Source organism: Peromyscus californicus, unplaced genomic scaffold (assembly GCF_007827085.1).
Source record: "Peromyscus californicus insignis strain IS unplaced genomic scaffold, ASM782708v3 Scaffold_17__1_contigs__length_78620276, whole genome shotgun sequence".
Lineage (NCBI taxonomy): Eukaryota > Metazoa > Chordata > Mammalia > Rodentia > Cricetidae > Peromyscus > Peromyscus californicus.
The window spans coordinates 32,070,794-32,084,348 of NW_026294469.1; the positions used below are offsets into that span (position 1 = coordinate 32,070,794).

Sequence of the window (13,555 nt, forward strand, 5' to 3'; positions counted from 1 at the left end):
ATTAAAAGCGTGTGCCACCACTGCCCGGCAAAAATTGGGAGTTTTAATAAATCCAGAAACTGAAGGAAAATTTTTTTAGTGAGAATCTCCCATCTCAAGTTATTTCCTGTCTACCCGATGGAAATTGGGGGAGATGCATTAAAACAGAGTAACAGTCAGAAGCCAAGGTCCCACTTTGGGACACACTCAAGCACCTTCTCTGCTTCCTCTCTAAGTGTCTAAATACTTTTCTTTTGAACTTCCTTTTGGAAATGGCTTTCTTGAAGTAGTGAGTCATCTCAAGAGAAGGATGGACCAGTCGCTGTGATTAATGATGGAAAGGAATGCTGGTGGGTCCGAATTGATATTTCATGACTTACTTCTTGGAGGCAGCTGAGTGTTGCTGTATGGATATGTGACTTGAACACAAGGCCCAGGCCCTGTCTGCCCACTCCTTCACCTCCTGTATGTTGTTGTTAGTAAGGAGGGAACTCTTTAAGTCTATTTTCCCAGTGTGGTGAGTTTGAAGTGGGCTCAGAGATGTGTGCCTAGGCTTACAAATCAGCATCATTTAGGGCCCTTGTTTTAGACACAGTGAGGACTGATGGATGGCTATTTCTGGAAAAGAGGAGGGGTTGCTCAGGAGGAATAAACCCAGAAGAACAGGCGGCCTTTCTTGGAGGAGGGGGATGCTCACTGCTTTATTGAGACCTCCTGGTACTAAGCAACCAGGGCGCAGCCTTTAGAAGTCAATGGGCAAATCCTCTGGCAGAGGCTGAAGGGAAAGAGCCAAGGACCATGGAGGCAGGGATTAGATGGAGCCATTTAAAAGAAAACAAAAATAAAAGCAAGAGTAACAAGGAATGGTAGGGATCTGGTCTCCGCTGGCCTTGCCAAGCAAACTCTGGGAACCCCCGTGGAGAAAGGATTCTCTTTAAGTTCCCTAAAGCTTTGTGGTGCTTTGACCATTACATTCCCAGGCTGTTTCTATGGCACTTACCAAAAGAGAGAACAGTGTCATGGTGTCCCTTCCCTTCCCATTCGGCACCCTTTTCTCAGCCTTGTGAAGTAAGTCTCTGGCTTCAGTAGAACTGTTTAAAAGGAAATGGAGGGGAAGGCAGAGGAGATATACTGGCGAGGCCTGATTTTTTCACAAAGAGAAACTCTCTAAGAGTAAACAGTGTTTATTTTTTGTTGATTTTTTTCAAACAAATGGAATTGCTTAATTAAAAAAAAAACCTTATCTCTTTTCTCCTTAAATACTACAGACAATCTCATTTTATCGCAGCAGACACCTAGAAACAAAACACAGAACCCACCAGAGGAAACCGAGCAATGAATGAACGCATCAGAAATTCAAGTCAACTATGGAAGAATTAGTGCCAGTTGGCAGCTCTCGATTCTAAACAGAAGTGGCCCGAGTCTACTGACTTTGACAAAAGTTCCTTAGAATTGGGGAGCTGGGAACATTGAACTCCTTTTTAATTCTATTCCAATCGTTTTATGCATAGGGAAATGAAACTCAATGCATCAAATGAAGACCCAAAGAAACATTTAAAAACTTGTTTGACTAGTATTCAGTATGTGAGACTAAGTGATAGCTTGTCCTCCTAGTTAACCTTGTCCTGGAATATATATAAGTTATTTGTAGCCGCCACTGCTATAATATTTTCTGAAGGATGCCAAGCTGTATGCAAGATCTTTTTGCTAAAGTCCAGACTGTCGACACTGATCTCGTCTTTTCTTCGCTTGCCCCCGACGCACACTTTTCGGGGTTTGAGGATAGCCCGGGGTTTGCTGTTTTCCCTCGAGGCCTCAAGGGTCACATCACGCTTGGTGTTCCGGTCGAACATCCTGAAGAAGTTGTTGTAGGAGCCCGTCATGATGACACTGCAGGGGAAAGGGGAAGCTGAATATTACAGAGAAGGGTGGTCAGCCATCCCCATAGCATCTTTCAGGAGTAAATGATGCTTATCACGGCCAGCTCACAGGGACCATACGTTTAAACTGAGAGCATTGACTTGTTTTTTGAGTCATTGAAAGGGCCAAGCTCTTTGGCTGGGCTTAGAACAAAGGTTTGCAATAATCATCAGTATTATTCATTTTTACTCTACAGGTAATTTTTGTTCTTGGATCACTAATTTGGTCCAGTTGTTATGACCCTAGGGTTACCAACTTTAAGTTAGTGTTAGGAGGTGTCGGGGGTTTTGAAAGAAAATAGCCCCCAAAGGAAGTGGCACTATTAGGAGGTGTGACCTTGTTGGAATTGGGGTGGTCTTGTTGGAGGAAGTGTGTCACTGTGGAGGTGGGCTTTGAGGTCTCGTATATGCTCAAGATTACTAATGTTTGAGGTTGGGCCATCGCACTAAGTCCTGAATACTTTGACTCCTAACTTCCTCAGCTGTGAAATGGAGATGATAGAGATAACCCTAGTCGGCTGTGGCTGGGATTAGAAGATGTGTGTAGAAATGTCTTGTGTATAGTTAACTAGTAGTCATTGGTTCTGATCTACGGTAATGAAGGGCAAACTGGAATAATAACAGTTGTGTAATTATTATCAATGACTTAAGTGGTAAACTAAGAGGCTTGCTTCTTTTCCTGGGGACTCTGGTTCATATGGCTTAGTTGCTTTGCTCTCTTCTGCTGTATAAACTGGATCGTGTAACTCGGGTCCTTTGCTGCATGTTTGCTACATCTGGTTCAGCTGAATTCTACAGTAGAGGATTCAGTGGTGGTTTGGGAAGAGGGGCCAAGCTAGTCAGAGACTCAAAGCTGGAATCTCAGAATGGCCCACTGGGAACACTATGAATGAACAGCCTCATGCTATTGAACACTATGCCACCTTCATCCAGGAGCTAACTGAGCCCCAGCAGCCTGCATCTAGTTTACAGACTGTCAAAGAATCATCTGTATTTGTCAAACTAAAAATGAACTATTGGGAGGTAATGTGAAGTATTGTAGAAATCAAGGGCCTTAAAACACTAATAAATCACTCTGAGGGAATGTGATAAATGAGGTTGGCTAGAATTCTGCTAATGAAGCACCGGGACCTCCAGTCAAGTCTGCTCTAGCAGCTTCAAGGGGATAGGTCTAGAAAGCCACTTGACAATACTCAGAGGACTTGCTGGTGTATTACTAGTAGTCTTGAGTAGGCATTTGGCCCTAGCTTTTGGGTGCCTTGTATGTTAAGGACAGCATTTTCTTCTTGACATTGAACTGTCACCTGTGCCAGCCCAGAAATGAACTCGGGGCCTCACAGCATCCTTCTCTTTACAGGCGTGATCACAGACTCCAGTCAGTGACCCACATAATGCATCCTGGCCAGGTCTTGGGGCCCAACATCGATCTCCATTTGGATGTATCCCATTTCAGGTAAATTGTCCAAAGTTTCCTCAAGGGAAGGGCTCTCAGTCCGAATGTTTCTTACCTGTCCGACCCGTTCCACACACACTCAAATTTATCAAAAATGCAGTCATTTTCATAGAGGGAGCACAACTTGCTGCGGAGGTAGTCATGAACCTGGGAGGAAACATCAAGAACACGTCACCGTCATATAAGGTGAGGGTTCCTATGAATACTGACTTGGTGACATCCCCTCTGTGTGCCCTTGCATTGCATCAGGTGGCTCTGGACTGAATGTAGGTTCAGGGTCATGGTTTTAGGAGGAAAGCAGGGTCAGTAAGCTTCTTTATGCCAGTGTGGGTTGAAGAAGGTTGCTTGTGTAGAGAGTGGCATAAAGCAGGAGCCAGTAAGTGGTAGAATTATGTTTTGTTTTATTATTATTGTGTGGGTCCGCATGATGTGTGTATGCAGGTGTGTTCACATGTGGGGGGCAGAGGACAGCTTTGTGGAGTTGGTTTTCTCTTTCCATTATAAATGAGCTCTGGGGGTTGAATTAAGGCCATCAGGTATTAGAAACTAGTATTCATTTTGATACTTGGCTGTTCACCAAAAGTCTGCTCTGGGTTTGAGGCAGAACACTGGGGTAGAGACCACAGAATGGAATAAATACATGAGAAGTTTTAGGCAGCGCTAAAATCACGGAACATGAAAGTGTGGGGAAGGGCACTGAGAGATGAGGGACATTATATTTTGTAGGATGAGCACTCAAGGTTATATGTGATAAGGTAACACGGCCTCAGATGTCGGTAGAGAGTGAGTGAGTCCAAATGACATCCGGAAGAAAGGCTTTCCAACCATAGGGAAGAACATCTACAAAGGGCCACAGGTACAAGTCTGGGAAGGAGCATGACATGACAGCCATATAGTGAGTAAGCAGATTCTGAGCAAGGTGAAGAAGGACATCACAGAAAGGACCACCAAGTCTGCTGTCCAAGGGCAAGTGACTGGCTTTTGCTTCACCGGTGATGGCTCAGACTAAGGCAAGAACAGTAGCTAGACTCTAGATGGGGTCTGGGGTGGCATTGCTAGGATACAGAGCAACCCTGAGGAGCGGAGCAGAAAACCGGAGTCAAAGAGTGTTCCTGAGCTTTCTTCTGAGTAGCAGATGGCTGGGCAGGAGGGGCTGCTGCTGAAGCCCTTCTGAGGAGACAGATAAAGCCCTGGATTTGAAAACTGAATCCCTTAAAGGAAAAGAAACACTGAAAACTCAAACTGAAAGGGAGATGGAGTTGAGAACATTCAGTATCTCAGTTAGGAAACTCAGGGGAAAGCCTTTTAAGGAGACAACAAAGTATCAGGTCTCAAAGATTAAGTAGAGGAATTGGATCACACAAGCAAAGAACATGCAAAATTAAAAATCACACAGGAAAGGACTATACAGGAACTGTGGGACACCATGAAAAGATCAAATCTTGGGACTATAGGCATAGATGAGGGAGAAGAATCCCAGGATGATGGCATAGACCAGATCTTAAAGCTTATAGAAGAAAATCTCTCCCAAAGAAAGACACACCTATATAGATACAGGAACATTAAAATTAATTGGGCTTAAAAGCAGGTAGGCTAACTGCAGATCTCATTCTGACCCTCCTCTCCTCCAAATCTCCCCCCCCCCCGCCCCCAATCTCATCCCCAGCTCTGCAGCAAATCATCTGCTGCAGCCCCCACTTCCTCTCAGCTCCATCTCCAGAGGATCAAGAAGACCTCCTCCCACAGCATCCCAACTCACCCTTTTGTCCCAGCCTGTAACTCCATCAGGCATTCCCTGGAAAGCCACAGGCCACATCTCCCAGGGAAGCAGGTAGGCTAACTGCAGATCTTCACTTCTTTCTCCTTTCCTCCAAATCCAATCCCCCAGTCTTAGCCCCAGCTCTGTAGCAGAACACCTGCTGTGGTCTGGCCTTACATTCTGCCCCCATTCCCAGGGCATTAAGCAGATACTGGTGAAACACCCTGCTTTCTCCTTCCTGTGGGCTGTCTTAGCCCTGCTTCTAACCCATTCCCATTCCTAAGTGCCAGCTCCCAGTACCTAGAAATGCGTTGTACCTGGAACCCCCAGAGGCCACACCTGGCAGGATCCCAGAAGCATTCCATACCAGGCAACACACAGCCACCACACCATCCTAAGAACCAGAGAATGTAACAGAACAAAACACCCAACAAAGACAGGCCAGATGTCTGCACCTAGAATTACAGTCATCCCAAACTCAGATACCTGGATACCAATGTGAAAACACAGTGACACCCAGGGCAATGTCTCCATGAGAACCTTGCGACCCTACTACAGGAGTTCCTGAGAAATGCAACAGCTGAAGCAAAAGATACAATTGAATATGATAGAGGTCCTTAAAGAGGAAATGAATAAATCCCTCAAAGAAATCTACGAAAACACAAACAGTGGAAGGAAATGAATAAAAACAGTTCAAGACCTCAAAGTGGAAATAAAATCAAAGGAAACCCAAACTGAGGGAAATCTGAAAATGAAAAATTTAGGAACTCAAAATCAGCAACCTCAGAGGCAAGCCTCCAAGTAATGGAGAGAAACTCAGGCATTGAAGATAAGATAAAAGAAATGGATATCTCAGTCAAAGAATATATGTTAAAGCTAGAAAACCCCAGGCACAAAACATCTGGGGAATCTGGGACATTATGAAAAACCAAATCTGTGAATAATAGGAATAAAGGAAGGAGAAGAAACAAAGGTCAATGGCACAGGAAATATTTTCAATAAAACCATAGAAGAAAATGTCCCCAAACTAAAGGAGGAGATGCCTATCAAGGTATGAGAAGCATACAAAACACCAAATAGACTGAACCATAGAAGAAATTCCTCTCCACAAATGGCTGAGAAACAGAGATATGTTCAATACCTTCCGTCATCAGGGATATGCAAGTCCCAACCACTTTGAGATTTCATCTTACACTTGTCAGAATGGCTAAGATCAATAAAACAACTTAAGCTGTTGAGCAAGTGCAGTAAGGGGAACACTCTTCCATTGCTGGTGGGACTGAGAACTTGTACAACCACTATGGAGTTCAGTGTGAAGGTTCTTCAGGAAGATCAGAATTGATCTTCCTCAAGATGTAGTTAAACTACTCTTGAGCATATACCCAAGGGACGCTTCATCCGACCACAGAGACACCTTTTCAACTGTGTTCATTGCTGCTCTAGTCATAATGGTCAGACATTGGGAACAACCTACATATCCCTCAACAGAAGAATGAATAAAGAAAATGTAGCACAGTTACACAATGGAGTATTACTCAGCTGTTAAAAAAGTGAAATCATGAAATTTGTTGGTAAATGGATAGAACTAGAAAAAAAAAAGTCCTGAGTGGGGTAACTCAGATTCAGAAAGACAAATATAGTATATATTCACTTATATGTGGATATTAGCTATTAAGTCAATGATAAGCAAGCTACAGTCTGTAGAACCAAAGGTTAGGTATAGAGTAAGGGACTAGGGGGTGCAGATAGATCTTCCTAGGAAAGGGAATAGAATAGATATGGATGGATGGATGGGTGTGTGACTGGAATGGGAGGATCTCAAGTAGGGAAGGGGAGGGAAGACAGTAATAAGGGAGGGAATATGGGGAGAGAGAACTAAAATTAAGAGCCATTTGAACGGTAGTATGGAAACCTAATACAGTAGAAGCTTCCTAAAACATATACATATATAAAGATGATCTAAATGAAATCACCAAATAATAGAGACAGATCCCCAACTGGACATCTCTTATCACCAAATGAAGCTTCCAATACCAGGGATGGGCCACATCTAATTGGGTTGTTGGCCAAAGGGGTCCCATGAGAAACCCCAAATAAACCAGGCTATTGCCAAGGCTATAGGTTGGTATCCAGAAACTGATGGCAAGGCCCTATTGCTGAAGACAACACCTCCACAACATTGAACATGGAGAAGTCCAGCTGGTGCCTACCTAGAGCCTTTACTCCTATGTCCTAGTGACTTTGGTACAGGAAGGTACTCTGTGTGCTACCCTTACCTTCCTGCTCTTGTCTCAGAAGACAACTGTTACTCCTTTCGGAGGATGCTGTGGGGTTTTGCTCTCAAGTCTATGTGCTAAAATGTTGTTCATGACTACTGTTCCTGTCTTATTCTCAGTTCCTTTGATATTACACATTCAAGTTCAGCTTCTTGCTATGCACTGGCCTTACATCATCAAAAGCACTGAGTCATTCCTTGAAGCAACTTGAGTATCTCCCTCTCTCTTCCATTCTTTCAGCCATCTTTTTCAGTGACTGAGATACCCTGTTTATTTACTACTGGGTCCATCATAGTCAATGATTTTCCTGCCTACCCCCCACTGTCACGTGACTACAACAGTATCTAATGTGCCAAGTCTACTTTTATTGCTACACCCTTTCTTTTTAGTTCATAGTATCCTGATCCCATCAGTTCTTCAAGACCATTAACCCAAGTGCTTCATTCTTCCTTGGCTTCCTCAAGTTTGGCATTTGTCACGACAGCTTCACTCAGTGCACATGTTCAACAAAGCTCTCTCTTTCAATTATACTCCCTTAACAAAACTACACCATTGGCTTACATCCTTCTGTTTGTCACTTGGGCCACACAGGTGAATGTGACTGGAAGACACAATCATATATACTTGTCTTGTTTTATTTGTCCTATTTTATTTGATTAAAAATAATTTTTGGAGACAAGTTCTCATGCATCCTAGGCTAAGGATGTCTCTGATCCTCCTGCCTCCACTTCCTGAGTGCTGGGATGACAGGTGTGCACCACCTTGTCCAGTTTATACATTACTGGGGAATGAACCAAGGGCTTTTTTTTTTTTTTGCATGCTAGGCAAGTTCTCTACCAACCAAGTTATACTCCCAGTTCCTTCCAAGGTCCTAAGGCTTTCAATGAACAATATAGACCTCATGCTGATCCGTGAGTAACCTTATGGTACTCCCTCTGTTAAACCATCATTTTAAACATCTTCTTATTCAGCAGATGACCTTGCTCATTTTACTGAGAAAACAGAAGTAAGAAAATGTGGATTTCCCAGCCTGGCATTGATCAGTCCCTGCATCTTGAGCTGCGTACACAGCACTCCTTCCTTTGACAGATGAACTACTCACCTCCCTTAGGCCAGTTCTTCACTGGACTCCATCCCTTCTTGTTTTTTTGAGACAGGGTTTCTCTATGTAGCTTTGCGCCTTTCCTGGAACTCACTTGGTAGCCCAGGCTGGCCTCGAACTCACAGAGATCCGCCTGGCTCTGCCTCCCGAGTGCTGGGATTAAAGGCGTGCGCCACCACTGCCCAGCTCCATCCCTTCTTGTATCTCACAAAGACTCAGCTCACTCGTCTCTCCACTGTTTATTCCCATCAGCACCCAAACACTGTAACTTCCTTCTGCCTGTAGCCCACATTCTACCCACCCAACCACTCTCTGTTTTCATTCGAGATAAAATCTGTTGAGAGTAGCTAGCTTCTGTGCTCACACCCTCTCTGCACAGTCTCATGAAGTCTTCTGATCAGATAGCCCTGTTCCACACACTCTTCGGTTAGGGTACTGGTAACCTCTGCATGTCTAAGCCAGCATTCAATGCTAAGCCCCGCCCCACCCCGCCCCCAACTTTTTTTCTTTTGTTTAGCAACAGTGTGGTTGGTGGCTGTTTCCACCCAGAGATTTGGTCCACTTGGCCTCTTGAACACACCTCTGAGTTTTCCTTATACCTCTCTGGCCCCTTCCCCTCAGTCTCCTTTGCCAAATCATCTCCCTGTGTTCAGCCATGAAAACACCTGGCCCCAAGGGCAGGCCCCAGTTCCTTCTTTAAATGTGCCCAGGGGGCTTCTTCTAATTCTACTGGTTTTGAGGACCTTTCCTGTACTTGCCCTGGGCTGTTTACCTCTCATCTGTGTTTCATTAGCTTAACATGTTTAAAACAGAACTCTCAATCTCCTCATCTAAATCAAAAGTCAACTCCACCTCACTAGTGGTTAAAGATGGTAAACCATGGGCTATCTCCCAGCATTTCCCCTCTTAAAACATACATCAGATTCTAGACGATTTTACCTTAGAAACTACATCAGAAATCTGGGAACATCTGTTGCTCACCCCCATCTGAGATGCTATTACCCATTTGCCAAAAACTGTGTACTGGCTGGTTTTGTGCCAACTTGACACAAGCTAGAGTCATCAGAGAGGAAGGAGCCTCAGAGAGGAAATGCCTCTGTGAGATCCAGCAGTAAGGCATTTTCTCAATTAGTGATCATTGCTGGAGGACCCAGACCATTGTAGGTCCTGGGTTCTATAAGAAATCAGGCCATGGGGAGCAAACCACTAAGCAGTCCTCTATCCACCATGGCCTCTGCATCAGTTCCTGCCTCCAGGTTCCTGTCCTGTTTGAGTTCCTGTCCTGACTTCCTCCAATAATGAACAGCAATATGGAAGGGTAAGCCAAATAAACCCTTTTCTAAGCCCCAACTTGCCTTTTGGTCATGGTGTTTCATTATGGCAATAGAAACCCTTAAGACAGAGTGTAAAAATGTTAAAATCCATTCTTTCTGTCTCTTCACTTCTCTCTGCCAAAGTTTTTCCTCCCCAGTACAACTAGAATGATGTTTTAAAATCATAGTGACAAAATGTTCTGGAGTTGGGCATGGCTCTGCAACTCTGAATATACTAAAACCCAGGGAGTTGTGTATTCTGAAATGAGTGAATACTGTGGTAGATGAACTGTATCTCAAGTAAAACAATATCAATCAAATCTGTCTGCCTAGATTCCCCTTTCCCTGCCTCATTTCTTTTTATCTAATTAAAGATATATAGAAATAAGAGCAGTTATTTCTGTCCCTTGATCCGTCTTCTCCTTGTCCCTTGCCTGGCTTTTTTAAATCCTTTCTACCTCCAGGTCTGTTCAAGCTCTTTCAATAAAAATACCCTGGAGCCATACCTTTGATCCGTCCAACAGTGATTCTGCTACCCTCTACCCAGTGCTTAAGGCAAGAACTTCTTACATGGAGTCCTTGACTTTTCACCCTTCCATGGTCTAGAAGCATATGCCACTGCCTCTCCATCCTCCCCATCCTTCCATCCTCCCTGTCACTCAGCCCACATCAGCACCATCTCCTTCCCTGCAGCCTGCCTGTCACACTGTAAAGTGGAACCCATTGTTTTCAATGCCATTTCCTGGTAGAAAACCCTTTCTACAGATCTCCACGGCACCCAGCCAGAGACAAGTAGAGCTCTCAGTACTAGAATTTATTAAGACCAGGCCCCGCTTTGCTTTTGTCTTCAGGCTCAACTTTCTGCCTGCCTGTTCCACAATCACGGAAAACTTTCCCAACCACAGTTCTCTTTACCCCAGGTCTTTGGCCATGGTATTTTTCTAAGCGCATGACTTTGCTAACTAGCTCATGACGGTTTCGTCTTCACCTTCCTTACCCTGCAAGGTTTCCCTGCCTTGGGCTCCCCGGGCCTCAGCACCATCCCTTGCACAAAGGCAGTGAGCTCCTTTGTTTATCAGTCAGCTTCCTCACTAGAGAGCTTCATGAGAGCAAGGCTGTGCTTGTCTGGCACACTCCGGCTATGGTACCCATCCCATGTAGCATTGTCAGGCTGTAACTGTTACTAGTCCCCATGCATCCTTATCTTAAATCCTATGGCACTTGCAGCCTGTAGTATTTTATGTAACACATCACTATGAACAGCCTTCTATCTCTGCACCGCAACCATTTGCAGGCAGAGGCTGATGTAAAAGCCCACAAAGGGAGTGTTCTGTACCTGGTAAGTCTCGATAGGGCGATTTTCCATGTTGAGGTCCCAGACTTTCACGGTCAGATAGTCTCTGGTCATGATATACCTCCCACTGTGGCTGAACTTCACATCCGAAATTGAAGAGATAATTTCAGAGAAAAACGATCTGTTGCTTGGATCTTCCGGCTCTTCAAAAACTGTACAACAAAAGAAAAACAAAAGCAAAGCATGATGAATACAGCACAGGCTTGTGAACAGACTCTAAAGTTGGGCCAGCCGGAGAGCTGACAGTGAACTCAGAGTTTCTATGTAGGGCAGGTGTCTGTGGAATATAAAGAAGTTGCCAACAGTGTTAGCTCCCTGGAAACAGAAAGAAAAAAAAAACCAACAACAACAACAAAAAACCTAAACCTGATGGATTACTGTGTTTTCAAGGAATTGGCATGGGACCTAACGCTCTGCTTGCTGGGACACTGCCTGTTTGAAAACCCAAGATCTGGATCACATTTGTCCTCTTCTCTGGATGTCATGTGCATGTCCACACTTGGAGACATCTCAGGATTCTCTTTTTTCTTTCCCTTTCTTCTCTGTCTATGGTGATATTTTATTTGGGCTGAATGTGATTTTATTTGTATGTTAATAAATAAAGTTGCCTGGAGATCAGAGGTCATAGCGAGTCATAAGCAGAAGTCAGGCGGTGGTAGCACACACCCTTATAATCCAATTACATGGCAGACAGTCTCTGTGTGGTCAAGGACACAGCCACGCATGGTGACATGAACCTTTAATCCCAGTACCAACCATAGAGACCTGGAGGTCTGTATAGACAGGCAGTGACGAGGAAGTCATGTAGCTGGGCTAAGAGCCAGAAGGCAGAACAAGAAAGCAATAAAAGTGCAGGTTAGACAGGAAGAGGTCTCTCTCTCTCTGGGGAAGCTACTGCTGGTGGTAAGCTAAAGCTAGTCATGGCCATTGCTCTGATCTCTTTGGCTATTTCCTAAAACTGTTTAGACTTTGTCTACACCTGTCTCTTCTCCATTTCCTTTTTTATGGTGTTAGTGAGCAAACCCAAAGTCTTAGGTATGCTAGGCAAGCACCGCTTAGCTACATCCCGAGATCTTGGAGTCATTTTTACGTGCTTAAACATTTTTTCAGTTTTTTTCTAAAACACATAATCTATATTACTCTAAAATACAATGCAAAAGTCAGTGGTTTTATGTATCATGATGTATTTATGCAATCAAACCACAATCTAAATTCAGATGTTTCTACCAACTCCTTCTCAAAACAAAACAAAAACCATCAGAACAAAACCCTTTATTTCCCATTCCTATAACTCTAGGCAAATATTAATCCACTTTCTGGGTTCTTTATGCTAGCAATTTCACATAAATGCAACAATAGAACATAGGTCATTTGTGCCAGACTTAACATACCATACTATTTGCAAAGTTTACCATGCTGTGGCATGTTCTTTGCATGGCTAAATCTTTGCATGGGATTGCAGTATTCTGTTGACCCATTGATAAATTGATGAGCATTTGAGCTGTTCCCACAGACACAAATAATGGCACTGTGAATATTCATGTACAGCTTTTTGTACAAGGACAAGTGTTTTCATTTTCCTTGGATTGCGGTGTAGGAAAGCTCCTGACTGTATGAGGTCTAAGGTCAGGTTGTGCTTTGGGTGACTTAGGTGCCCCAGGTGTCCTTACATGTAAATGGTGGCTGCAATGTCCTTCATGAACATTGTCCACTTACTCAAGGTTTTAGATTCTCAGGATCTTTCTTGCTGGCTGTGGCTGATTTCCACTTCTCATTGGCATTACTCCTCAATATGTCACTGAAACCTTTGTAAATGGCATCCAATTCTTCTCTCTGACTTCCATTAGGTACATGGGCTATATCTTCAAATTTCCCCTTTTGACACAATGCCCGATGTCGTCTTATTCATTGATTCATGTTTTTCATGAACCATCACTACACATTTCACCTCTAGGGATCTTTTCTTTTTCTGATGCCCTTATCCTGGAACTCATTTGTAGACCAGGCTGGCCTGGAACTCAGAGAGATCCGCCTGCCTCTGCCTCCTTGGTGCAGGAGATTAAAGGCGTGTGCCATCACACGTGGCCCTTATCATATTTTCTATTGCTTGAACACTATTTAATAATATGAGTTTGTTTCATCTCTTTAACTAGGAGGCGAGACTTTTGAGAGCAGGATTTTGGTTGCAGTTTTCCTTGTACCTATAGCCATGCTGACAAATGTTCAATAACTGTTCGTTGCTTGACTAGGTCTAAAGCCAGATTTACTAGTCTTTGACTTTTGGGTTCTTCGCCTGTGTTATGTCTAACGTATGCATTTGCCTATGAGATTCAGTTATAAAAATGGCAGTTGCTTATGGTTCAGTCTAGTAAATGTTACATGAAGGTCTGAGTTAGAGCC

The 13,555-nt window shown here is 43.8% G+C and overlaps 1 protein-coding gene across 9 annotated transcripts in view; it reads right to left on the minus strand.

Moving 5' to 3' along the window:
• Positions 1-1,147: 1,147 nt before the first annotated feature.
• The window catches only part of Ppp2r2b (protein phosphatase 2 regulatory subunit Bbeta), a 404,023-nt gene continuing 391,615 nt past the window's right edge, over positions 1,148-13,555 (minus strand). For all 9 annotated transcript variants that reach the window (XM_052742109.1, XM_052742105.1, XM_052742104.1 and 6 more), the window contains 3 exons: positions 11,138-11,307; positions 3,407-3,498; positions 1,148-1,869 (listed from right to left, as the gene is read on the minus strand). In XM_052742109.1, the coding sequence (XP_052598069.1) occupies positions 1,590-1,869; positions 3,407-3,498; positions 11,138-11,307 (542 nt within the window). In that variant the 3' untranslated portion in view covers positions 1,148-1,589. The remainder of the gene's footprint in view (positions 1,870-3,406; positions 3,499-11,137; positions 11,308-13,555) is intronic.